This window comes from Procambarus clarkii, chromosome 67 (assembly GCF_040958095.1).
Source record: "Procambarus clarkii isolate CNS0578487 chromosome 67, FALCON_Pclarkii_2.0, whole genome shotgun sequence".
NCBI lineage: Eukaryota > Metazoa > Arthropoda > Malacostraca > Decapoda > Cambaridae > Procambarus > Procambarus clarkii.
Genome location: NC_091216.1, coordinates 27,291,786 through 27,319,076, shown reverse-complemented (window position 1 = coordinate 27,319,076; position 27,291 = coordinate 27,291,786). Strand labels below are relative to the sequence as shown.

At 39.4% G+C, this 27,291-nt stretch overlaps 2 protein-coding genes across 4 annotated transcripts; both read left to right on the top strand.

The window, feature by feature from the left end:
* The first annotated feature begins 83 nt into the window (after window positions 1–83).
* On the top strand, window positions 84–14,768 carry LOC123767608 (uncharacterized). 3 transcript variants are annotated; one of them, XM_045757411.2, is made up of 5 exons: window positions 84–175; window positions 10,776–10,964; window positions 11,527–11,757; window positions 11,995–12,165; window positions 13,696–14,768. In XM_045757411.2, the coding sequence occupies exons 2-5, from the start codon at window positions 10,820–10,822 to the stop codon at window positions 13,707–13,709; spliced, it is 561 nt and encodes a 186-aa protein (XP_045613367.1). In that variant the 5' UTR covers window positions 84–175; window positions 10,776–10,819; the 3' UTR covers window positions 13,710–14,768. The 3 variants fall into 3 exon arrangements, with proteins under 3 accessions (XP_045613367.1, XP_045613366.1, XP_045613365.1); XM_045757410.2 differs by having other exon boundaries at window positions 84–185; XM_045757409.2 differs by lacking the exon at window positions 84–175 and adding an exon at window positions 9,846–9,864.
* Window positions 14,769–17,702: 2,934 nt separating this feature from the next.
* Window positions 17,703–23,583, top strand: LOC123767607 (uncharacterized). Its single transcript, XM_045757407.2, has 5 exons — window positions 17,703–17,850; window positions 19,482–19,670; window positions 20,225–20,446; window positions 20,684–20,854; window positions 22,507–23,583. The coding sequence occupies exons 1-5, from the start codon at window positions 17,808–17,810 to the stop codon at window positions 22,518–22,520; spliced, it is 639 nt and encodes a 212-aa protein (XP_045613363.1). The 5' UTR covers window positions 17,703–17,807; the 3' UTR covers window positions 22,521–23,583.
* The last annotated feature ends 3,708 nt before the right edge of the window (window positions 23,584–27,291 follow it).

Genomic DNA, 27,291 nt, shown 5'->3' with positions numbered 1-27,291 from the left:
AGGTAACACATAATGAACTAAGTATTGATTTTTTATTGAATAGCACTGTTATTAACGCGATCGTTCGTTGGGTATCGCATGTACACGTGGCTTGTGAAAGAGGAATGTCGGGACGCGGGTGACAGCCAGGTGTGCCGCCCCCAACACTGGCGCCATATAGTCACTCTTATCTGAGGTGTGTATGGGTGAGTACCTGCATGGCTCTTGCTGCCACACACACACACACACACACCTGCACGGCTCTTGCTGCCACACACACACACACCTGCACGGACAACCCCTTGATATTTAGTAGAGAGCTTTGTGACCCGTCATGTTGTTGCTGTCCACAATAACAAAGGCCAGTCACTGTCCTTTTATAGCAGTTAGGTTATTGCACTTTACCAAATCTATCATTACTCTTGTGAGGAAGGCGGAGCCAGTTGCCTGGGGATATATGTTGTCTCGTATTTTGTTTTTTTACCAGGACATTCCTGCGAGGGCCCCCTAAGCCTCTGAGGCTGGTTAGCTAACCTCATTCAATGAGGCAGGGCCGGGTTAAGATTTATTTAGGATCCTTGGTTACAGGCACTTTGAGGCCCCCCAGTGATTGATTGATGGAGATTAAGCCACCCAAAAGGTGGCACGGGCAGGAATAGCCCGTTAGTTGATATTGGAGATCTGTGGAGGTGCGACTGCACCCTACAGAGAGGTCGTTGAGGCCCCCAGTGATATTTTCAAAAGGAAAATAAACTTTTAAAGAAACATTTAATTTATTATCACAAGGCTAACAATAATTAAGATTCATACTTTGTATAATTTTTGTTTTAAACATTTCTCCAAATATCGGTAAATTGTAAGTTATTGAGAATATCGTTTGCAATTGCCATGTGAGTAAGTCTTAGCGGTTTTTGTGCCATTGCCGATATGTGTGCATTCCTTGGAGGTTTCATCTTGAAGAAACTCTTCTCCAGTAGCATTTTTTCTTTATTAAATAATACACAATATTAAGATATTTACATCAATTTACAGGGATAAATACTACATTTATATCATCAATAACATTAGTTATTTAAACAAGTAAATTCGTAGTGCTATTTCAGCATTGGGGAATGACGTTAATACATTGGTTAATACAAGGGTGTAGGTATCAGAAGCTTGTAATATTTCATGCTTGCGCCCAAATTCATCAGACTGTCCGACAAAGTTTCTGAAGTGAAGAATTTCTGGCACAAATTCAGGCTCGATGTCATTTGAGTGAAACTTCTGAAACTTGACTGCTGCTGGAGCCAGCTCGTCGTATAATGATGCTCTTTACTAAGTACAAAGGTCCTAACACTAAGCATAGGCAATTTTATAATACATGTCAAGTTTCTATGATTCTATAAACATCCAATCTTCAAATTATATTGTTCATAGAATCTGAAGAAAAACTAGCAAGACTGCAGACAATGGTTCTTTTAACACTAGACGCGGCATGGCGCCTCAGCTGACTGTCTCCTGGCAAAATTGAACAGCCACTCTTCCCACATGGGAGGTACTTATGAATAATTCTTCAACCTATCATCATTATGCATATAACGCTACATGCAACATGTTAAAAACTCATGATATGCAAATTACAGCTAATCTACTGGCAGAGGGCCCCTAGGCTGCAGCCTATTAAAGCCTTTGACAGCCAAATCAAAACGGGACTGAAATCATTGGAGGTCAAACAATTAAAAAAAAGTATCAAAACTATCCTGAAGAATGTTTTAAAAATTTGGAAAAATAAAAAAAAAAAACTACTGACCTCAAAATAGTATGACACCCATTTTTGTTATATAATTCGAATAAGCAATTATTCGTAAAAGCTTATGAATTAATACAATAAGATATATGAACTTCAAAATCAAAGCTTTGCTCTCAAGTCATTCTTAGCAAGAACAACACCAGGCAGAACAAGCTGGATAAAGTGCAACTGAATAAATTAAAACAAAATCACTGCAACGAACAAGAAATCCTGAAGACGTAATTATTCAACTCTCATATTAAACTTACAGATTACCAAATCACCAATTCTTAACTAAAATAGTTGTTTGGGCACTATTGTTTTTATACCTAGTCTTTATCATATATTCTGACCGATATTCCATTTTTCTTTAATTCTCTATCCAACTTTCTCTGTTTTCCCTGTTGACTAGTTCTATAATCACCCAGTCCAAACTAAAATTATAAAACTATGCACGCCATCATAGGTGTTTGGAGCCCCGGATGATGATGTAAGCAGGTTCCGTTTCCTGTAGTGTCAGCCATTACAAATTTGTAAACAAAAAAAAATCCAGCCTGTCATTGTAACATTCCATAATAATTTATACAAGCTCAGTCCAAGGTTATTGCAGCCTATGCTAAAAATGACATCAGCAATATTTGATAACAAAAGCTATAGGTTATATGTTTTAGTGCTCTTTGGTATTTATAGGAACTTACGATTTATTTGCTCCTAATCAACACATATACTGAAATTTAAAGAGTCGTTCAGCTGGTGTGCATTTTTTTAACGAAAATTAAAGGAATATTTGAAGTTTAGGTCCCAAATGTCGGCAGTAGCTTAGTGTTCGTTATCACAAAAGTTGTTGTTATCTTACTCCTAGGGGTGTTCACTTGGTCTTGAACAACACATGTAGCTTCAGGTACTCACCTTCCTGTACATTGTGCAGGAAGTCATATGTACTCATCTGACTACCTTTGTGTACTCACCTTCATGTACTCGTCTTCCTGTACCTTCATGTACTCGCCTACCTGTGCTGGTGACGGACGAATTTTAGCTCTTAGGAATTCACTCTTTTTAACCTTTAATAGACTCACACTGGCACAAGGTCTTTCCTGCCTTGTTGTAGGGAGAGAGCTGAATAAGGAGTGTGTGTGTTTACTCACCAAGTTGTGCTTGCGGGGGTTGAGCTTTGGCTCTTTGGACCCCCCCCCCCTCTCAACTGTCAATCAACTGGTGTACATATTATGGACCCTATTAGGCTCCTATCAAATCTACATTTGAAACTGAATGGAGTCTGCCTCTGCCACATCACTGTCTAATGCATTCCATTTGTTAACTACTCTAACACCGAAACCATTATTTCTAATTTCTCTCTGGCTCATTTGGGTACTAAGTTTCCACCTATGCCCCTTGTTCGTGTTTTCCCCATGCTAAATAGTTTGTCTTTGTCCACCCTGCCAATTTCCCAGATAATTTTGTAGGTGGTGATCATGTCTCCCCTAACTCTTTTGTCTTCCAGGGACGTGAGATTTAGCTCCCGTAGCCTTTCCTCGTAGCTCATACCTCAAAAGGATATAATGCCGCTGATTATATCCTTTTGATGTGGGCTTTCAGGGACAGGTTCGGTGTGATATCAACCCTCTAGATGTTTCTCTCTATTTGATTTTTGCAGGATTTCACCTCCCAGATGGTACCTTGTGTTCAGCCTCCGGCTCCCTTCGCCTAATTTCATTACTTTACACTTTCTTGAGTTAAACGTTATTAGCCATTTTATTTACCATTCCTTCAGTTTGTGTATGTGTGAGTTAATGTACGTTAATTTGCACAAATGTTTGTACGTGTGCGTAATAATATAGGTGTGTGTGTGTGTGTGTGGAAGGTAGGTTGCAGTCTTGAATACCAAATGATCCCGTCAGTCTCCACGTTTTCTTGTTGGCGGCGTTTTATGATGGTAAATTTGCCGACTTCCTGGCTCTTGGTTTTTCCTCTGCGGGCCGCTTTACTAGGAAAGAAATAGTTCCCATCATTTACACTAGTAGAAAACTTACAATAAGTGTCATCCTTCCATAGTCCAACATTTCTGGAACAATTGCAGACTCGCTAATTACAGTGTGAGAGTGGGATAAGCTAATTGTCTACTTATGAGGTGTATATATATATCTGATGTATATAGCGGGGCGAACAAAGGTACCAACTGTTATAACCCTTCCTGACAGTAATGAGCCATTGTTATGTTGGACGCTCTTGATGACGTCATGGAATTTAACGAGCTTGTTCCGCGCCTCGAAAATATTTGATAACATTTTGTTTTCTGGTTGCAGTGTGACTTGGGATGGTAACTGGGAAAATGTTGATACTTAGCTGATTTTGCAGGCGAACTGACATCTATTTCTTGAACCCTCCCTGCCCACAAGTTCAAGTTCAAGTATGTTTATTGAGATAAGCAATAAATACATCTCAAAGGGATAGAGTAGCTTAGGCTATTTCTACCCCCTCATCCCTGCCCACGACGCCTTGTCGACTGGTGTGCATATTCAGGGGCAGTCTTGCCTGGAATATTCATAGGCCCGTTTGAATTCATGTAATTCGGTAGTCGTTACCTTCCTCTCGAACGTACTCACACTTTAATAAAACATTTTCTTATCTAACTCTGGTTCATTTGAACTCTTCAGTGAATACCGACTAAACCGCCATTATCGAGATAAGAGTTACAGATATCGCAAGTGAACATGTAAAAACGTCGTGCAGGCGATGAGTCACAATAACGTGGCTGAAATATGTTGACCAGACCACACACTAGAAAATGAAGGGACGACGACATGTCGGTCCGTCTTGGACCATTCTCACTGTTCAAGCCCCACAAGCCCTTCGAGGAGACCTACCTGGTGAACGTAGAAAACCGGGGGCCAGATTCACGAAAGAACTTACGCAATCACTTACGAACGTGTACATCTTTCCTCAATCTTTGATGGCTTTGGTTACATTTATTAAACAGTTTACAAGCATGAAAACTTCCCATTCAACTGTTGTTATTGTTCTAAATAGCCTCCTGGTGCTTCCGAGGTCATTAACTGTTTAATAATTGTAAACAAAGCCGCCAAAGATTGAGAAAAGATGTACAGATTCGTAGGTGTTTGCGTAAGTGCTTTCTTGAATCTGGCCCCGGGACCCCAGACTGTTGACCTACGTCGGCCTAAAGGACCCAACATACACCGATGCAGATGGAAATACCATAATGTCTATTTTTGTGATGTGTGTCTATGTATGTATTAACACGTTGTACTGAACGGGGTGAGAATAGCTTGAGCTACCTCATCCCTTTGTGTGTATTTTACCTCAATAAACTTATTTCAATTTCAATTTCAATAATGTCTACATTCGATCAAGAATCTTTTGAAATATGCACAACACAAGGAATGGTCACCCCCAGAAGATTCCTAGTGTCTGACGGCGACAAGAAGCCTACTGAACTCGTGGATGTGAAGACAAGCCAGTTTGTCAGCGTACGCCCAAATGGCAATACTCATTTCGGTAACACCAGGGATGACCTTATCCCAAAACTAATCATGGGCCGTGCATGGCGCCCTCAAACCCCCAACAGTGACATTGCACCCAGCATGAAGACCAGACGAAAGTGAATACACACTGAAAACCTGAACCTCACTTAGGGCAGCCGCCCTCTTCCCCCTCTTTAGGGGGATAGGGATCTAATTTTGCTCGTTTTGAGGTGGTGGAATCCCTGCAAGCTTCGAGAGCAGACCGACGTGCAAGACAGAAGACGGAAGACTCCAGCTTCAAAGAAGAAAGAAGACTCCACACATCAAGAGGAAATAAGACCTCACATCGCCACCCATCCCCGGGAACGTGCCCGCCTCGCAACAAAGTCAGTAGACTAACAGATGTTGTCACAGCTCGTATAAGACTTGGCTACAAGTATCTCTGGCAGTTCGGCTTGTATAGGGATCTAGATGAAGTAAAGTGTAAAGTGTGTGGACATAGGCAGGGACACACACTCGAACACTATATCTTGGATTGTTGTAAAATTGAGCCTTTTAGAGATAAATCTAAGCTCACTCTGTATGATATGGCAACCTATCTTATTACCATGGATAAATTACCTGAAATCCTTGCACTGTACCCACATTTTGCTTCCAGTAGATGAACGACATATGAGTTTCAGAATCAAGTAGTGTATTGTGAGGACTAATAATAAACAGAAGCTCCCCTATGACTCTGTAATATCTCCATTGGCCAAACTATTATGTATTAGCGATAAGACCTACCATTAATGTATGATGACTTACTGTAAATATGTAGCTCTTGTAATAGCACTTTCTCTGTAACTAGCTGACATTGTAACTATAAGGTGTGAAGGATTGAAGAAATTGTTTATGTAATAATCTAAGATGAGGTCTGATAAAGACCTTTTGTGCCCTCTGTAATGCTTTTGCGCTACCGCTCACAGGATGAGTATGGGGTGCGCAATAAACTAGCCGCCTTCGGCGGCAACAAAAATCAAATCGCCTAAGCCAGCCAGGTGTTCAGGAAGCCTCATTTTACGCCGCGCAGCTGGGTTTAGCCCTGGCTCTGTCTCTACAACTCGACGCTTCCTCTCACCCAAGCTATTCTTCAACTATACCCACTTCAAAGCTCACCCGAAGGGTATCTTGTCCTATATTTAATATGATGATGACTGGTGGAGGAGTCTCCGCCAGCAGCAGGTGCCCGTAGCGACAGTCAGCGTCCTCTACTTCAGGTAATGCCGAGAGGACACGTACCACCTTGAGGTGCTTCCGGGGCTTAGCGTCCCCGCGGCCCGGTCGTTGACCAGGCCTCCTGGTTGCTGGCGTTACCACAACTACAGTGGTAATTAGGAGTCAACTAAGAGGCTGTTATTTATTTAGAAAAAGTTGTAAACAAACTAAAATTCAGCTGTTCGTCGGAGTGAATGACACAGCATTGTCATCTGTCGGCGTCGCCTTTACTTGTGACACAGGTTAGTGCCCGTACTGGCAACCCGCCGGAGGGTGCTGGTGGCAAGCCTAGTCGGAGACGTAGATAAGCTCTTAGTTAACTTAGTCACATCACCATATCAGGAACCATTAGTCACATCCACAGGTGACACTATGAAATATAGTCACAGGTGCTATCAGACACGTGTGTGACCAACTTGCATTCCTAGTTCTTAACCAACCGGCACTCAAAATTATCAGACGTCAGAGGAAAGTAGCTGAACGTACTAGAACAACTAGAAAAGAAAGCACACTAGATCTTATTTTCACAAATAAAGATGAATTAATTGATCAGCAACGTAATGATTACAAATACCTGTTACTCAGATCACAACTTAATTGAAATTCAGACAAGCATGGGCAGTAGACCTGCGCAGACAGTTCCAAATTCTAGAGGAGTATTCAGCAAATTCAATATTAATAAACAGATTAACTGGGAACAAACCAAGATCTCACAGAAATAAACAGCGAAGAACAGCTAGAAAAGGCAAACCTAAACCAGTCTGGAAAAAATATGCTCCAGGCACGCCTCTCAGAAAAAAAAGAGGAAAAGATGCAGATTGAAACAAGAACGGCGTTCCCTCTATAGGCGAAGAAAACGAATTGCGGAGCAACTTAAACGTTCCACCTTACCTCAAGAAAGACGAAGAAGGCTATGGTAGAGAAATATAAACGATTGAACTAAGGCTACAAGAATCATATAAAATCCAGGAGAGACAAAAAGAGCAGAAGGCTATCATTGAAATAGAGAGTGAGCCCCTTTCATGAATGTGATTGTTGTTGTTTTAGGTTCAGCTACTGGGAACAAAAAGTTCCAAGTAGCACGGGCTATGGTGAACCCGTAGTAGACTTACCTGGCACATGAGCGGGGCGCATGAATGTAATACCATCATCAAATCATATATCAGATGTTACCCGAACCCCATTGGATTTTGAAGTAGCCATAGACAATATGCCTCTGCACAATGCACTAGGCCATATTCATCCACACTTGTACAAAAACACTATCACAGGCTCCTGACATTATTTGGAGACGACGCCTAGATACTGGTGTTATCCTCGACGTACTAAAAACAGCAGAGATAACACCACTCCATAAAGAAGAGAATAATGCAGAGGCAGAAAATTACAGACCAATAGAATTAACATCACATCATAAAAATCTTTGAAAGAGTGCTAAGAGGTAAGATCACAAAATACATAGAATCACAACATCTACATAACCCTAGTCAACATAGGTTCAGAACTAGGGCGTTTTTACCTATAACAATTGCTGAACCACTAGGGGGGGGGGGTGACAGATATGAAGTCACACATATGGGAAGGGTGACAGATGAATGGTCACACAGGTGGCTGGGGCGACAGCTCGGTCACATAAATGGCTGGAATCACAGTTGGGAGGTCACACAGATGGTTGGGGTGACAGCTTATGTCACTTGAGGTCACACAGATGGCTGAGAGCACACAGATGGCTGGGGTAACAGCTGGGAGGTCACGCAGGGCTGGGGTGACACAGATGTTGGGAGGTCACACACATGCAGACAAGGAGTCACAATAACGTGGCTAAAATATGTTGACCAAACCACACACTAGAAAGTGAAGGGACGACGACGTTTCGGTCCGTCCTGGACCATTCTCAAGTCGATTTTTTGTTTAAATCGACTTGAGTTTCCGTCCAGGACGGACAGAAACGTCGTCGTCCCTTCACTTTCTAGTGTGTGGTTTGGTCAACGTCACACATATGGGTGAATCACAGCTTTCTTTTGCCTGATGAGCCTGTTCACCTAGCAATAAATAGGTACCTGGGACGAGCTGCATCCTGGGGATATGTGTGAGAGGGAAAAATATGTAGTAGATATAATAGAAGAAAAATCGGTCAGGAGTCTTTGCACAAAACAACTGACTGTTAGAAAGGCGGAGTCCAAGAGCTAACAGCTCGATCTTACTGGCACATATAGTAAATAAACACACACGCAGACTGAGTGCATTTTATACCTGAAACGTTGTAGAGAAACATTCAACTGAGAGTAAATTTTACTGAAAAAGTCCAATTATAGCCTCATCAAATATCAAAGAATTGTTGGACCTGATAAAGCCATTACAGGAGAGACTAAATTCAATCATATGTATCTCATCTTGTTTTTCTACCTCGTTTTAAAACACTGTAATCTGTTCCAGTACACATTATTGGAGATGACAAAACGCCTAACTAATAATGACAAAAAAGTCATGCTATACACAGCTAGTCTATCAGTGCAAACGTCTGAAAATACACACAACTGTGAATACCAAGGGACGAAATGTCTCAAACAGCCTAGCTGTAAATGAAGATCCGCACCTCCATAATAAATCAACTCTCAATGCATTCCATTCGAAGGATAAAATTACCAATAGTAACACTGAAATATAAAAGTAAATATATGCGATCACCAGGCCACCACAGACTCGAGTAGGGCTTGCAATGCTCTCCCCACATACCGTGTTTACCCAGTAAACACTGCGCGGGGTAAATAAAAAATTGTATCTTTTGTTTAAAAAACACTAATACAATATGTACATACAATAAAGCAAGGACATTTTCGCACCTACAGCCGACAAGCAGGACGAGGTACTGCATGACACGCAATGACAATAAGCATCACAAGACATACAGACCCAAGCTGGTCAGGCGACTTTCCTTTCTCTGTCCTACAGTTCCACCTTTCACTTCAGACTCAACATCCACCACAAGACTCACCTCTCATTACAAGACCCATCTTCCACTAAAAGACCCACCTTCCACAACAAGGCCGGCCCACTTCTCAGTACAAGACCCCACCTCCCACCACAAGACCTGTCTTCCATTATAAGACCCGCCTCCCACTACCAACAAAAAATATAGTTACTATGGCACAGTATTACGTCGATGGGTTAATAAATTTGGCAGTGAATATCCAGGTGTGGCGTTGGAGGGGAAAATCCTGTCATTGTTAGAGACAGATAGATATGATGCATCCGCGAAGCCTCCGGCATCGTAATTCCTCTCTGATTCCAGGATGAGGAGCCCAATAGCATATTACCTCTTGTTGTAAGATGAGATCCTCCGTGCGGATAGTCTCCGCTTACATTAATGATTTATGGGTATGTTAACGGCAACTCGTTTCTCAGTCATTATACAAGAGCGCCACCGTGTCTTTACGTATCAAAGTCAAGTTTACTTCGAGAACGTATAGATGTAATCATATTCACGAATTTCTTTCTGTGTAATTACACCTGATATCACATTCAGCATACACTGATCATATGACCTTCCCTCGGTGTTTATCGCTATAGCCTCTGTGTACAAATGCATTTTATGGGCAGCTCAATATTTACCATACAAGTCACATCTTACGGTTCACCAACTGATTTCAAAACCTACCTAACCTTACCCAACCTAACCTTACCCAGCTGAGCCTAATACAGCCTAAACCAAGCTGAAACATCTGCTTAAAACAGATTATGCAAACCGTCCCTCCTTCCCACCCCACAAAAAAGTTTCGAAACCTCGCATCATGCATAATGAACAGTAAATGACATTATTAAGCACAAACCTGTGTCAGCAACGGAAGTTACCAAGTAGAATGATTGACCTTAATTACAATTAGACGAAACTGCAAATGTAAAAATGCCAGCTGAGTTTTGATTACGACCTTTTGTGTCCTTAGTAATCTTTTTCTGCGCTGCTGCTCACAGGATTAGTATGGGGTGCAGAATAAACTAACTGCCGGAGGTTTGGAGTACAGGCACGATTGATTTGGATAACTAAAGGAGCAAAATATTATTTTGTAAATTTTAAATAATACTAGTCTGCAAGGTAAAATTCTATGTTTATAAATAAGATATGCCAAGGGAGGTGTCCTATTCCCTCTTCTGTTTCATCCTCACCGCAAGGCGGACGCCTGGCTCCTGCTCCCTCTGGCAGTCGCTGAAAAACACGGTTAAACATTTTATTGATGCATAATATAATATAAATATATTGTTATTTATTAAATCAAAATATTTTTCCTTAGGTTTCGGGGTAGCTAGGCTGCTAGCAGTGCTCTCAGTGGTTACAATGACCAGTGCTGCCCAAGGTATCCTGGTGCCCGGCATCCCAGACTCTGTCACCCTCGACAGTACCCCCACCTACAACCTATGGAAACACGCCCTCAGGAACCAAAAGGACGACAAGGGCCAGCCGCTAGTGAGTGATGGACCAGGTTAGTCTATTATGTAAACTGTCTGCTTACAAGAAAGCTTAACACCTGCCGGTAAACCCCCACGAAAAATACTCAATTTTAAATCTTATTATTCCAAAATAGTAAGCATGCTTTATGTATGCAAAAAAAAAAATGAGTCTTTCGTCTTCCCAAAACTTGGTATCATGAACTAATACTGAACTAAGATACATTGCCAAAGTTGGGTGTTTTCTTGGGATTACTCAAAATTGTCTATTTAATAAACACACAATAAAGAGTCGTATAAATATTAGCTGTTGGCTGAATAAGTAACAATGAACAGGTAGCAAGAATACAATCGTGTACATTAATTAGATGTATCGCTTATCGATTATTATTCTCATTAATGTTCAAATAGTACTGTACTAGTCAACTGTTTCGGCGAGACTTGGTTGTCTGTTAATGTATGAGCTGAGGATAACTTTATTGATAATGTATGCTGTGCACTATTGCCTATTTTGGAAATACTAACTTCCAATTTTTCATTGATGAAATATATATTGAACTTAAAGTAAACGTTTATTGAGCGACGTGACGTTTACAGGTCCCAAAACAGTCTTATCTCCCGCATCCGGGGTGCTGATAAACCTTGTACCAATGGACGCTCCACACCCCCTGTACAGTAACGATTACGTGGACCTGCGCACAGAGTTCCTTCGGGACTACATGGTGTCAGAGGCTGTCAGTCCGGATAACGCAGAGATGCTGCAGCCCGAAGGTCTGTCTGTGAGCAACCTCAATGGCAACCAGCTCACATTTAAGAAGGATGCCAAAGGTAAAACTGTTGATTATCATATTCCATATTTCTTAATTATATTTAGTTTTCCTTATTACTGAATAGTCGGCAGCCAGATAACATGTAAAACATTCTAAGGCGTTTTAACTTAATTGCCGTAATTATGTGTCGTGTTAATGCACTTTTAAAAGCGTACATCTGAAAGTTTACACAAACTTATTTATTATACCACCTGCATATTTAGTACTGTATTTTACTGTGCTTGTGCAATTTCAGATCAGATCACTGTAAATGGCGTTAATGTGGTCACTGTCCAGACATTGTCTGATGGGATCGTCACATACACATTGGATGGCTTCCTGTTCGACCACCGGGGTCGGGTGGGCGAGGCTTTCCGTCATCTCCTGAGGACTCAGCCGAGAACTGGCCCATTTGGTAGACCTCTAGGTAATATATTTTTAGTTTATACATGGACTGTAGAAATTAAGCCTTGTGTAATATTTTCCCATTATTTTATCTCGTAGAACCTTAATATAAAGTTTGACAAATACGAAACCTCATTTCAAAATGAATATAGCAGCCACACTGAGTGGACGTGTTCCCATTTTTGTTTGTACATTGCAGGGTACTGGAATAAGTGTCTTGGCTCTTTGTATGTAAGGTGCACAGTACTTTTTTTTCTTTTTTTTTATTATTTTCTACCACAGACGTGGCCACACATTTACAATGCTAACCAGCATATATACATTTTCTTCTGTCCTCCATGGACAGGGTTAGAGAAATGTTAAACATAGAGTTCAAGGGTTTATTGAACACTCAACCACAGAAGGTGATTCGGTGCTTTTAAATTGCTAAGCTAACCTACATACGGAAATACATAGATACACAGATTTACGTATGCCCTACATAAAGTGTTTGATGTGTCTTTTACATATATATATTATTATAATATATACTGAGATACATATATCAGAATGTAAGTTATGGAGTAAGTGGGACAAGGGAGTGTGTGCTGGTAAGCTTCACCTTCATGTATTTTAACTCTCAACATGTCTTGACATTTTAATGTAACTCCCAACTTCTGGGAACAGTTATAATGGTAAGCTGAAAGTCATGGCAGAGTGTTTGTGTGTGAATGTGTCTTTATCTCGCTAGAATGTAAAGTTCTGCAGAAGATATCTACCTGTTAGAGATTTCGATGATCAATATCCCCGCGGCCCGGTCTCTGACCAGGCCAGAGATCAAAATACCGTAGATATTTTAAAGCACCATTAACACCCAAAAGTATTCACTGCTAAAAACCACATTATTTAATTAATTCGTTATTATAACTAGTTTACATATGATACGCTTAATGTTTTTTCATCAGTGAAAATTTTTCTTACTACAGTAAATAAGATTTTACAGTATTTTACGAGCAATATGTTTACTAAGTCTCATACTAAGTTCCCTCTCAAAGTTACGACTAAATAATTAGTTAAATTTTGTGTCTTAATACTTTCACTGTAACAATAATGATCAAGTAAACTACAAATAACATATTGGCCCATGTGAGGCAGTTCCTATGTATATTCACTCACACTCATGCATTTATACATAATGTCTAACCAACACTCTAAACCAGTGGTACCCAACCGAGGGTGTATGGACACCAAGGGGTGCATGAAAGAACGTCAAGGAGTCCCTGTGACTAATATTAGTTACTGTATTGTACTCTAACAAAATAAGAAACACTTATGACTGTGTCGAATGTCGAATGAATGTATGTATTTGTCGCAACAATGATGTTCTGTTAATTGTGATGCTTCGATCTATTTTTTAACGGTCCACAAGTGAGAACGTGGTTGTACGGGTCCACAAGTGAGAATGTGGTTGGAAAAGAGGAATGAGACATTCAAGGTTGGGGCTCACTGCTCTAAACAGTCCGTCGATCCCACGTGTAATTTAACTTATTGTAACTTCTTCCTTGAATTCCAGCTCCAACACCCTAAGCGCTGGTCGTCCTGAAGGGACTTTCAGAGTTCACTTCAAGAATTTCAACAGCAAAAAAAAAAGAGGCAAAGTATATTTTGAAATACAATAGTTGTGGTATTTTAATGGCAGTTTTAGTTTTGTTTATTATTGAGATGTATGGAATTTACATTCCTTTCGAACATTCTTGTAGTGTGGTCAGCATTATGTCACTATATATATCTTCTGTTTATAATTGCACCTAATATATAATTCAGGCATATTAAAATCAAAGTGGTTCGTGAATAACTCTTTCCATAATTGTTTTGATTTTTTAAGCTAGATAATTAACTGGATAATTTTAAAAACATACTAAGCATTTTATCTATTTATAAACTAGTTAAATATATTTAGATATTTTAATTAGAACTTCTTTGAGATGCAGATGATGAGTTACAATACTGTGGCTAAAGATTAGACACCCAACCCACAAATCTGAAAAGGAAGAATTGACGATGTTTCCGTCCGTCCTGGATTATTATCATGTCGTGTGATGAAAAAAAGAGGGGTAGAGACAGAAAATTTATGAGGTGAGTGAGTGAGATGAAGGTTGGAGAGCGAGATGATAGGTAATAATTAAGAAAAGGTTAGATATAGGAAAGGTCAGAAGTAAGGGAAAGAAAATTGAATAAGAATATGGTATAGATATAAGAAAAAGTTTCACAAACAAAAAGGTAAACATTATAAAACAAAGAAAACGACAGGAGGTTAAATGAGACAGAAGAAAAAAAAGAGTTGGCAACATAAGAGAAAGAAAGAGAAGAGAGCCTAGAAGGGGGAAAAGTCAAATCACGTTTGTTAAGAAGGTTAGAGCATTTAAGATAAAATTAATATTAAATTGTAGAGACTAGTTCCTCAGGGTAGCTTGGCAAGATCTTGATGTTTGCTCAGAATGTAATTGAAGAGCATAAATTAGTGCAAACTGTTGCCATGGAACTATATTGGCACAATTTCGGTCTGTGAAGTGTTTAGTATTACTCTGATTGTCAAAACATTAAACAATTCCATCATTTGTATGATAATAAAGCTGGTGCCTTAGATTACTGTAGTACTTCGTTTACCCTTGTGTGCTAATGAGTGCATTCATGTGCCTCTTACAAAATGGTTTGTGTTTTATCTATTGGTCATTATATCTGTGGCCCTCTATACAGTGCCAGCCTTAAGATTATATAATCTTCAGAAACTGTAGCGAGATCCTAATCAACAAAGTTATCTTGGACTAATGATAGTTGTAAATAGAGGATGGGGTTCCTGGAAAAAGGATGGGTGATGGATGAGGGGGGTTCCTGGGGAAAGGATGGGGTTTTGTTGAGAAGGGATCCACTAAGTGCCAGTTTTTCTTAAAAGTGGCACAGGGGCCGACCTCGACTACCCTATGACACCCCCCCCTTTCTCCATCCTATTTAATCTTGAAAAGTTGGGTAAGGTTAGCCCCCATGCGTCTGGCCTCCAGCCTTGGACACAGACAGACATGATCTTTTATAGATACAGATAGATGCGAACATTGTGAAATATATATAAATCTATTTGGGAACTGTTGTCTGTTTCCGAGTGATTGAGAGTCTCAGTGTTATCCTTCTCGCCCCTAAATGAGTCTTCTGATTTTGCTGACAGATATGTCATTGCTGAGCATAATTATTTGTAGGGAGGATTTTACACATTTATATGTATATTGCAGAAGACAAATTATAAGAAATAAAACCCAATAGAATTAACGCAAAGAATTTAGTGCACAAACTGATACTGATTGGTATAATAATGACAGAACTATAACTGCTACGAGTGTGTGTAAACTGGTAACCTCTTTAACGTGAGAATAAACATCCTCCTGGAGTCGACCCCCGATCTACAGTGTAGCAGGTCGAGGCTCCACCACCACACCACAGTCCCCACATTAATGAGAGGCAAGCAGTAATGTACCACCACTCAACTTACATATGCAGACACTTCTGGTTAGATTTACTTATCCAAGCTTATTTATCTCATTCTAAAATAGGTTTATCAATTGACCAAATTGCACAATTCTAATTTAATTATAGACACTGTTATATTCTTTGGAAACAATGGCAAGTGGAGTGCCACAGGGCTGTGAAAAGACACTTTACCCAACATTGTGTACGACAATGATTTAGATACTAGTGTGAACAAAAGTACATTTTTCAGATACAAGGACCCATACTGTGTTGATGTATTAAAATCAAGTTTACGGCATTTACCGGCATCAATTCCTTAATCATTAAAGGGAATAACTAAAGTGAACATCAATCTATAATTTCGAATGTAAATCTCAACAATAACGCGTCGATATAAATGATGAAATTCAACATTAATCCATAGCAGCAGCCTACTCAACCAACATATCACTGAGCAATAAGCACACACCAGTACTCAACACCACATCTTGCTTCTTACAACTATCAATACCTCTCATAAATGACAAAAATCACTACATCAACTCTAAACATAACCTTTTTATCTCTCCATCGTTCCTTACAAGAAAAACAATGAAGTCTCCTTCGACCTGCATGTCCTTCAGCGCCCTCTCTCGTCCGTGCTACCGTACCATCATGCCTCAGTCCCCTTTACAATTCACATATTTGCTGTACGACTTTATCACAAAGTTACCACCCTCCTCCATATATATATATATATATATATATATATATATATATATATATATATATATATATATATATATATATATATATATGTCGTACCTAGTAGCCATCAGACCTCATCTTAGGCTATTACATAAACAATTTCTTCTATCCTTCACACCTTATAGTTACAATGTCAGCTAGTTACAGAGAAAGTGCTATTACAAGAGCTACATATTTACAGTAAGTCATCATACATTAATGGTAGATCTTATCGCTAATACATAATAGTTTGACCAATGGGGATATTACAGAGTCATAGGGGAGCTTCTGTTTATTATTAGTCCTCACAATACACTACTTGTTTCTGAATCTCATATGTCGTTCATCTACTGGAAGCGAAATGTGGGTACAGTGCAAGGATTTCAGGTAATTTATCCATGGTAATAAGATAGGTTGCCATATCATACAGAGTGAGCTTAGATTTATCTCTAAAAGGCTCAATTTTACTACAATCCAAGATATAGTGTTCGAGTGTGTGTCCCTGTCTATGTCCACACACTTTACACTTTACTTCATCTAGATCCCTATACAAGCCGAACTGTCAGAGATACTTGTAGCCAAGTCTTATACGAGCTGTGAAAACATGTTAGTCTACTGACTTTGTTACTTGCCCCATACACATGTTTTACTTCACACATTTCATTGTGATGAACAATGGACCTGCTAGTTCCAGTTTGCACTGTTCTACTTTCTACAAATCCATCCAGGAGTTCTCGTCTAATGACACTTTTAAGGGACCTATTTGATAACTCAAGATTCCGTTCAATACTGTCTTTATTTACTGCAGCCTTAGCAAGGACGTCAACTTTGTCATGTTCCTGCATGCCAATGTGAGAAGGAATCCATAATATTTTTATATTTACCCTCTTGCTAAGTATTCTTATATATCTACGTGTAGCTTCCAAGACAAGCACGTTATTACTTGATTGCAAACTGTTTATTGCTCGTAGTGAGGAAAGGGAGCCAGAAATAATTAAGCTGTCTACTTCAGTGTTGTCAATAATTTCGAGTGCTACCAGTATCGCTACCAACTCGGCTTGCATTGTGGACGCCCAGTTACTAATTCGGATATTTCTTTGAATTGTGCTGCCATCGGGCTGATGAGCAATAACAGCACTTCCTGCCCTTCCTGTAGCTGTATTGAGATTGTTGGAACCCCCTTATCCCACCCCCAGCCGTAGGCGGTACTCAGCTACTCTCTCCTAGGAGCCTCCTATAGTCTTAGGCGTCACCCAATGTCTTTCCAGGGCGTTACCCTGCATGAAGCGTGTCATAAAATGACTTACTAATTGTGTGAAAAACAATGCATATTTAAATATCAACAGGACAGAGGCGCCTCTCTCCAGTTCCTCCCACACAAGGGGTATATAAAGGTGGGAGGGGAAGTTACTTGTTAGTGAGGTAACGGCAGCTGGCAGGATGGCACAACTCTCTTCGGCGGCAACAATCATCAAATCAGATGGTGAGTGTGGCCGTGGTTGGGACATGAGGTGGTGTGTACCAGTTAACGGTGTGACCATTTTAAATTTAAATTTTGCCCCGAGGGGCGAGTTTATTGGGCAGCGCAGACTAGCAAGTTTCTACCCCACCCTTCAGCGGCGAGCAGTTCACGCTGTACAAATAATTCACTTAGAGACCTCATTTCATTATAAGATGCGTTAAAAATATTCACTGTAGATGAGTAAGATTTTTTTTGTATTACGTCGTGTCCTGTTAAAGGAACAGTGTTGGTCTTATATGTTGTACATGTAAAGTATGAAACAGGCATTATATTATAGGAACATAATGCCCACCCCTTCTATTCACCATTTGTTATATTTTTTTTAGTGTTTTTGGCAGCATAATAAATGGCGTAAATAAATTTGATCGGTGACTAACGATGACTAACATATACGGCACGCATAGACGCAATAAAGCACCTAAATTATTGGGATCGTCTCAAAGCCCTCCAAATGTACTCACTAGAAAGAAGACGAGAGAGATATCAAATAATATACACCTGGAAGATACTGGAGGGCCAAGTACCAAATCTACACAGTAAAATAACAACGTACTGGAGTGAACGATATGGAAGAAAATGTAGAATAAAACCAGTGAAGAGCAGAGGTGCCATAGGCACAATTAGAGAACACTGTATAAACATCAGAGATCCGCGGTTGTTCAACGTCCTCCCAGCAAGCATAAGAAATATTGCCGGAACAACCGTGGACATTTTCAAGAGGAAACTAGATTTATTCCTCCAAGGAGTGCCGGACCAACCGGGCTGTGGTGGGTATGTGGGCCTGCGGGCCGCTCCAAGCAACAGCCTGGTGGACCAAACTTTCACAAGTCAAGCCTGGCCTCGGGCCGGGCTTGGGGAGTAGAAGAACTCCCAGAACCCCATCAACCAGGTGTATATAGGGGGCGTGGGTATTCGGCTATTGTTGTGAACAGAGCTTTGGTCGATCAGTGCTGCGTACCGGGCCAGATTGATCAGTGCTGCGTACCGGGCCAAATTGATCAGTGCTGCGTACCGGGCCAGATTGATCAGTGCTGCGTACCGGGCCAAATTGATCAGTGCTGCGTACAGGGCGAGATTGTTTAATGCTGACTCTAAACCCATATTTATAACAAGTCTGAAAATATTTAGGACTATAGTTTTAATGTCGCCATTCACTTAAATACCCATCCACCAAGGCACTTCTCATACCCATGAAACACTCATAATCGCCCGACGTTTTCGTGCATAAATATACGAAACTACACCAGCCAACTTAGGCTAATAAGGCCAGTACTAACCTTTAGGAATCGATATTAAAAAGTATTATTTATTATTGCGTATCTCTTAACACGATTGATTTGGATAATTAAAGGAGCAAAATATTATTTTGTAAATTTTAAATAATACTAGTCGGCAAGGTAACATTCTATGTTTATAAATAAGATATGCCAAGGGAGGTGTCCTATTTCCTCTTCTGTTTCATCTTTACTGCAAGGCAGACGCCTGGCTCCTGCTCCCTCTGGCAGTCGCTGAAAAACACGGTTAAACATTTTATTGATGCATAATATAATATTAATATATTGTCATTTATTATAAAAAATATTTTTCTTTAGGTTTCGGGCTAGCTAGGCTGCTAGCAGTGCTCTCAGTGGTTACAATGACCAGTGCTGCCCAAGGTATCCTGGTGCCCGGCATCCCAGACTCTGGTACCCTCGACAATACCAACATCTACAACCTATGGAAACACGCCCTCAGGTACCAGAAGGACGACAAGGGCCAGCCGCTAGTGAGTGATGAACCAGGTTAGTCTACTATGAATGAGGTTAGTCTATTATGTAAACTGTCTGCTTCCAAGAAAGCTAAACACCTGCCGGTAAACCCCCACGAAAAATACTCAATTTTAAATCTTATTCCAAAATAGTAAGCATGCTTTTAGTATGCTAAAAAAACAAAACCACCTACTTCTGAACTAAGATACATTGCCAAAGTTGGGTGTTTTCTTGGGATTACTCAAAATTGTTGTCTATTTAATAAACACACAATAAAGAGGTGTAAATAAATATTAGCTGTTGGCTGAATAAGTAACAATGAACAGGTAGCAAGAGTACAATCGTGCACATTAATTAGATGCATCGATTATCGATTATTATTCTCATTAATGTTCAAATAGTACTGTACTAGTCAACTGTTTCGGCGAGACTTGGTTGTCTATTAATATATGAGTTGAGGATGACATTATTGATAATGTATGCTGTGCACTATTGCCTATTTTGGAAATACTAACTTCCAATTTTTCATTGATGAAATATATATTGAACTTAAAGTAAACGTGTATTGAGCGGCGTGACGTTTACAGGTCCCAAAACAGTCTTATCCGGGGACATGAGAAACCTTGTACCATCGGACGGCCCAAACCCCCTGTACAGTAACGATTACGTGGACCTGCGCACAGAGTTCCTTCGGGACTACATGGTGTCAGAGGCTGTCAGTCCTGATAACGCAGAGATGCTGCAGCCCGAAGGTCTGTCTGTGAGCAACCTCAATGGCAACCAGCTCACATTTAAGAAGGATGCCGAAGGTAACACTGTTGATTATCATATTCCATATTTCTTAATTATATTTAGTTTTCCTTATTACTGAATAGTCGGCAGCCAGATAACATGTAAAACATTCTAAGGCGTTTTAACTTAATTGCCGTAATTATGTGTCGTGTTAAGGCACTTTTAAAAGCGTACATCTGAAAGTTTACACAAACTTATTTATTATACCACCTGCATATTTAGTACTGTATTTTACTGTGCTTGTGCAATTTCAGATCAGATCACTGTAAATGGCGTTAATGTGGTCACTATCCAGACATTGTCTGACGGGATCGTCACATACACATTGGATAACTTCCTGTTCGACCATGAGAGTCGGGTGGACGAGGCTTTCCGTCATCTCCTGAGGACTCAGCCGAGAACTGGCCCATTTGGTAGACCTCTAGGTAATATATTTTTAGTTTATACATGGACTGTAGAAATTAAGCCTTGTGTAATATTTTCCCATTGTTTTATCTCGTAGAACATTAATATAAAGTTTGACAAATACGAAACCTCATTTCAAGATGAATATAGCAGCCACACTGAGTGGACGTGTTCAAGGATATGAGCCCCATTCCCATTTTTGTTTGTACATTGCTGGGTACTGGAATAAGTGTCTTGACTCTTTGTATGCAAGGTGCACAGTACTGTGTTGTGCAAGATTACTTGGGATTCATGAAGACTTTTTTTTTGTATTGCTAACCTTATGTTCAGAGTCCCTCCTCATCTTTCAAACTTTCGGGCATATATATATTATTATAATATATATACTGAGATATATATATATATATATCATAATGTAAGTTGTGGAGTAAGTGGGACAAGGGAGTGTGTGCTGGTAAGCTTCACCTTCATGTATTTTAACTCTCAACATGTCTTGACATTTTAATGTAACTCCCAACTTCTGGGAACAGTTATAATGGTAAGCTGAAAGTCATGGCAGAGTGTTTGTGTGTGAATGTGTCTTTATCTCGCTAGAATGTAAAGTTCTGCAGAAGATATCTACCTGTTAGAGATTTCGATGATCAATATCCCCGCGGCCCGGTCTCTGACCAGGCCAGAGATCAAAATACCGTAGATATTTTAAAGCACCATTAACACCCAAAAGTATTCACTGTTAAAAACCACAATATTTAGTTAATTCGTTATTATAACTAGTTTACATATGATACGCTTAATGTTTTTTCATCAGTGAAAATTTTTCTTACTACAGTGAATAAGATTTTACATTATTTTACGAGCAATATGTTTACTAAGTCTCATACTAAGTTCCCTCTCAAAGTTACGACTAAATAATTAGTTAAATTTTGTGTCTTAATGCTTTCATTGTAACAATTATGATCAAGGAAACTACAAATAACATATTGGCCCATGTGAGGCAGCTCCTATTTATATTCACCCACACTCATGCATTTATACATAATGTCTAACCAACACTCTAAACCAGTGGTACCCAACCGAGGGTGTATGGACACCAAGGGGTGCATGATAGAATGTCAAGGGGTCCATTTGATTAATATTAGTTACTGTATTGTACTCTAACAAAATAAGAAACACTTATGACTGTGTCGAATGTCGAATGAATGTAAGTATTTGTCGCAACAATGATGTTCTGTTAATTGTGATGCTTCGATCTATTTTTTAACGGTCCACAAGTGAGAACGTGGTTGTAGGGGCCCACAGGTGAGAACTTGGTTGTAGGGGCCCACAAGTGAGAACGTGGTTGTAGGGGCCCACAAGTGAGAACGTGGTTGTAGGGGGGTCCACAAGTGAGAATGTGGTTGTAGGGGTCCACAAGTGAGAACGTGGTTGTAGGGGCCCACAAGTGAGAACGTGGTTGTAGGGGGGCCCACAAGTGAGAACGTGGTTGTAGGGGTCCACAAGTGAGAATGTGGTTGTAGGGGTCCACAAGTGAGAACGTGGTTGTACGGGTCCACACATGAGAATGTGGTTGGAAAAGAGGAATGAGACATTCAAGGTTGGGGCTCACTGCTCTAAACAGTCCATCGATCCCACGTGTAATTTAACTTATTGTAACTTCTTCCTTGAATTCCAGCTCCAACACCCTAAGCGCTGGTCGTCCTGAAGGGACTTGCAGAGTTCACTTCAAGAATTTCAACAGCAAAAAAAAAAAAGAGGCAAAGTATATTTTGAAATAGAATAGTTGTGGTATTTTAATGGCAGTTTTAGTTTTGTTTATTATTGAGATGTATGGAATTTACATTCCTTTCGAACATTCTTGTAGTGTGGTCAGCATTATGTCACTATATATATCTTCTGTTTATAATTGCACCTAATATATAATTCAGGCATATTAAAATCAAAGTGGTTCGTGAATAACTCTTTCCATAATTGTTTTGATTTTTTAAGCTAGATAATTAACTGGATAATTTTAAAAACATACTAAGCATTTTATCTGTTTATAAACTAGTTAAATATATTTAGATATTTTAATTAGAACTTCTTTGAGATGCAGATGATGAGTTACAATGCTGTGGCTAAAGATTAGACACCCAACCCACAAATCTGAAAAGGAAGAATTGACGATGTTTCCGTCCGTCCTGGATTATTATAAAGTCGCGTAATGGAAAAAAAGAAGGGTAGAAACAGAAAATTTATGAGGTGAGTGAGTGAGATGAAGGTTGGAGAGCGAGATGATAGGTAATAATTAAGAAAAGGTTAGATATAGGAAAGGTCAGAAGTAAGGGAAAGAAAATTGAATAAGAATATGGTATAGATATAAGAAAAAGTTTCACAAACAAAAAGGTAAACATTATAAAACAAAGAAAATGACAGGAGGTTAAATGAGAAAGAAGAAAAAAAAGAGTTGGCAACATAAGAGAAAGAAAGAGCAGAGAGCCTAGAAGGGGGAAAAGTCAAATCACGTTTGTTAAGAAGGTTAGAGCATTTAAAATAAAATTAATATTAAATTGTAGAGACTAGTTCTTCAGGGTAGCTCGGCAAGATCTTTATGTTTGCTCAGAATGTAATTGAAGAGCATAAACTAGTGCAAACTGTTGCCATGGAACTATATTGGCACAATCTCGATCAGTGAAGTGTTTAGTATTACTCTGATTGTCTAAACATTAAGTAACCCCCAATCTTTGTATGATAATAAAGCTGGTGCCTTAGATTACTGTGGTACTTCGTTTACCCTTGTGTACTAATGAGTGCATTCATGTGCCTCTTACAAGATGGTTTGTGTTTTATCTATTGGTCATTATATCTGTGGTCTCTCTATACAGTGCCAGCCTTAAGATTATATAATCTTCAGAAACTGTAGCGAGATCCTAATCAACAAAGTTATCTTGGACTAATGATAGTTGTAAATAGAGGATGGGGTTCCTGGAAAAAGGATGGGTGATGGATGAGGGGGGGGTTTCTGGGGGAATTATGGGGTTTCGTTAAGAAAGGATCCACTGTAAGTGCCAGTTTTTCTTAAAAGTGGCACAGGGGCCGACCTCGACTACCCTATGACACCCCCCCCCCTTTCTCCATCCTATTTAATCTTGAAAAGTTGGGTAAGGTTAGCCCCCATGCATCTGGCCTCCAGCCTTGGACACAGACAGACGTGATCTTTTATAGATACAGATAGATGCGAACATGTGAAATATACATAAATCTATTTGGGAACTGTTGTCTATTTCCGAGTGATTGAGAGTCTCAGTGTTATCCTTCTCGCCCCTAAATGAGTCTTCTGATTTTGCTGACAGATATGTCATTGCTGAGCATAATTATTTGTAGGGAGGATTTTACACATTTATATGTATATTGCAGAAGACAAATTATAAGAAATAAAACTCAACAGAATTAACGCAAAGAATTTAGTGCACAAACTGATACTGATTGGTATAATAATGAGAGAACTATAACTGCTACGAGTGTGTGTAAACTGGTAACCTCTTTAACGTGAGAATAAACATCCTCCTGGAGTCGACCCCCGATCTACAGTGTAGCAGGTCGAGGCTCCACCACCACACCACAGTCCCCACATTAATGAGAGACAAGCAGTAATGTACCACCACTCAACTTACATATGCAGACACTTTTGGTTAGATTTACTTATCCAAGCTTATTTATCTCATTCTAAAATAGGTTTATCAATTGACCAAATTGCACAATTCTAATTTAATTATAGACACGGTTATATTCTTTGGAAACAATGGCAAGTGGAGTGCCACAGGGCTGTGAAAAGAGACTTTACCCAACATCGTGTACGTCAATGATTTAGATACTAGTGTGAACAAAAGTACATTTTTCAGATACAAGGACCCATACTGTGTTGATGTATTAAAATCAAGTTTACGGCATTTACCGGCATCAATTCCTTTGTCATTAAAGGGAATAATTAAAGTGAACATCAATCTATAATTTCGAATGTAAATCTCAACAATAACGCGTCGATATAAATAATGAAATTCAACATTAATCCATAGCAGCAGCCTACTCAACCAACATATCACTGAGCAATAAGCACACACCAGTACTCAACACCACATCATGCTTCTTACTACTATCAATACCTCTCATAAATGACAAAAAATCATTACATCAACTCTAAACATAACCTTTTTATCTCTCCATCGTTCCTTACAAGGAAAACAATGAAGTCTCCTTCGACCTGCATGTCCTTCAGCGCCCTCTCTCGTCCGTGCTACCGTACCATCACGCCTCAGTCCCCTTTACAATTCACATATTTGCTGTACGACTTTATCATAAAGTTACCACCCTCCTCCATATATATATATATATATATATATATATATATATATATATATATATATATATATATATATATATATATATATATATATATACGAATAAGCAACTATAAAGTACAAATTCACTATTTCTCAAACATCATTTTCCCTTCGTTCATATACAATCGTCATGGCACTAGCTATCCTTCATATTTCACTTAATTGGCACTAATCCTTAAAGTGATATCGTTATACAGTTTCACGCTCACTACAAAACTTCATTATCCAAGGTCATTCATGATCACCCAGTCCAGTCCTGCGTTTCAGCTCACCAGCCATCATGTACGCAGCTCTTGTTCACCTGCGTCTATTTTACATCATGCCCGCGGCCGCTACAGAACCTTAACCTTATGTTAACCCCAGTGAATGTGCAGCATCATTCACCCTATGAGTGAACTGCCATAGCAACATGTACAACACCCGCTGAAAACAGAAAACCTGTTGGGTTGTTAATCCTATCACTTGTACTCAGACGGCATCCTTGGGATCGTCAAGAAAGATTAACAATTATCAACATCCATACAGTGTGAAATGTTAATATATAGCTATTCATATGATAGCCATTAATCATAGACAAATATCCTTTCATAATAGTTCAACAAGGTTTATTTTCTTAATATTCACGTCTCTTAATAATTTAATGTATTTATTTCATATATTAAATGCAGTGGAACTTATCGCTTACTGTAAAAAAAAAAAAACATGTTGACCAGCAAGTGGATGTCAGGTACGTGGAAACTTTGTTATATGTTAAAAAAATGATATTTAGATCTATTTGAAGCTGTCTTTCACTGGGCGGATGAAATGGGATTTGTGTAATAAATGTCAATGCTAATTGCCTTAGCATTATATAATTATTCCAAACATTCAGGTTAAAATGGTAAATGTTGGCGGCAAAATGTTGAAATGCGTGGGTTACTACGGTATATAAGAGAGCCATTATTGTTTTTAAAGTGAGCGGTTTGTTTCATAGCATTAAAGATATGAAGTAAATACTTTTATTTATTAGAAACGTGAGCATTAAGAAAATATTTCTTGTTACATGTGATTTGCAAAAAATACCGACTGGAAAAATGATGCTGCCCAGGATAAGACTTCGGAAATTATTCCACGTGACGTCCACAGATGGCAAAAACCTGCTATGCATATGTATATTCACTAACAATAATATTGTGTGTGGATAAAAACCTCCGGATGATGATTATTCATAAATTTACCAAAACGCACCGGGGTGTAGCCTATCATCCCTTGCTCCAGCATGCGCGTCGTGTAAATCACAATTTTCGTAACATAACACTTAGGTCATTAAATGTAAACTTATTACACCACAGCCTCGCAAATCCTTCTATAAAATGACTGGCTAATCAAAAATGGTCAACATTTAGGTAACCTTACCCATCTGTCCTTGGGTTACACAATCTCATCCTCGTCGGTTAAGCAACTTCACCTCTATGAAGGTCATGGACGTAAAACAGTGTTTGTAAAGCACTGGTTCCCAAACTAGGGGCCGTAAGTTGAGGCAGTGACCAGGTTATGATACCAGAGGATACCAGACGGGGTCCTTTACTGAGTGTAGCGGGCCATTAATAAGAACGCTATATGAAAAAAGGGTAATGACCGAAAAGAATTTGGGAACCACCGCTCTAAAGGGCATACATGGAACTTGGCTCACAACCAAATGTACCCCAAGTTTGATTCCATGGCAGGACAATACATTTGGGCATGCTTCCTTAAAACCTGATGTCTCTGTTCACCTAGCAGAAAATAGGCATCTGGAAGTTAGTAGACCTGGCGAGTCGTTAGTTAGGGAGACCTCAATAAATCTAATAGGCTTTCTAATCTTGACAACGGCAAATCAGCATTCAACGATGACTTGGTTACCTCCGCTGATCCTACTCCGTCTATTAATAAAGCTCTTGATAGTATGGACGTCGAAAATATAATATTGATTCCCTTATAGAGCGAAGAACTTATTAATGCCACGCCTCACTCCTAAGTATATATAGCTACATGGAACTTTTGTTCTAGCAGCTGAATCTAAAACAACAACAATAGGAGATTAACACCTGAGCAGGTTAAAT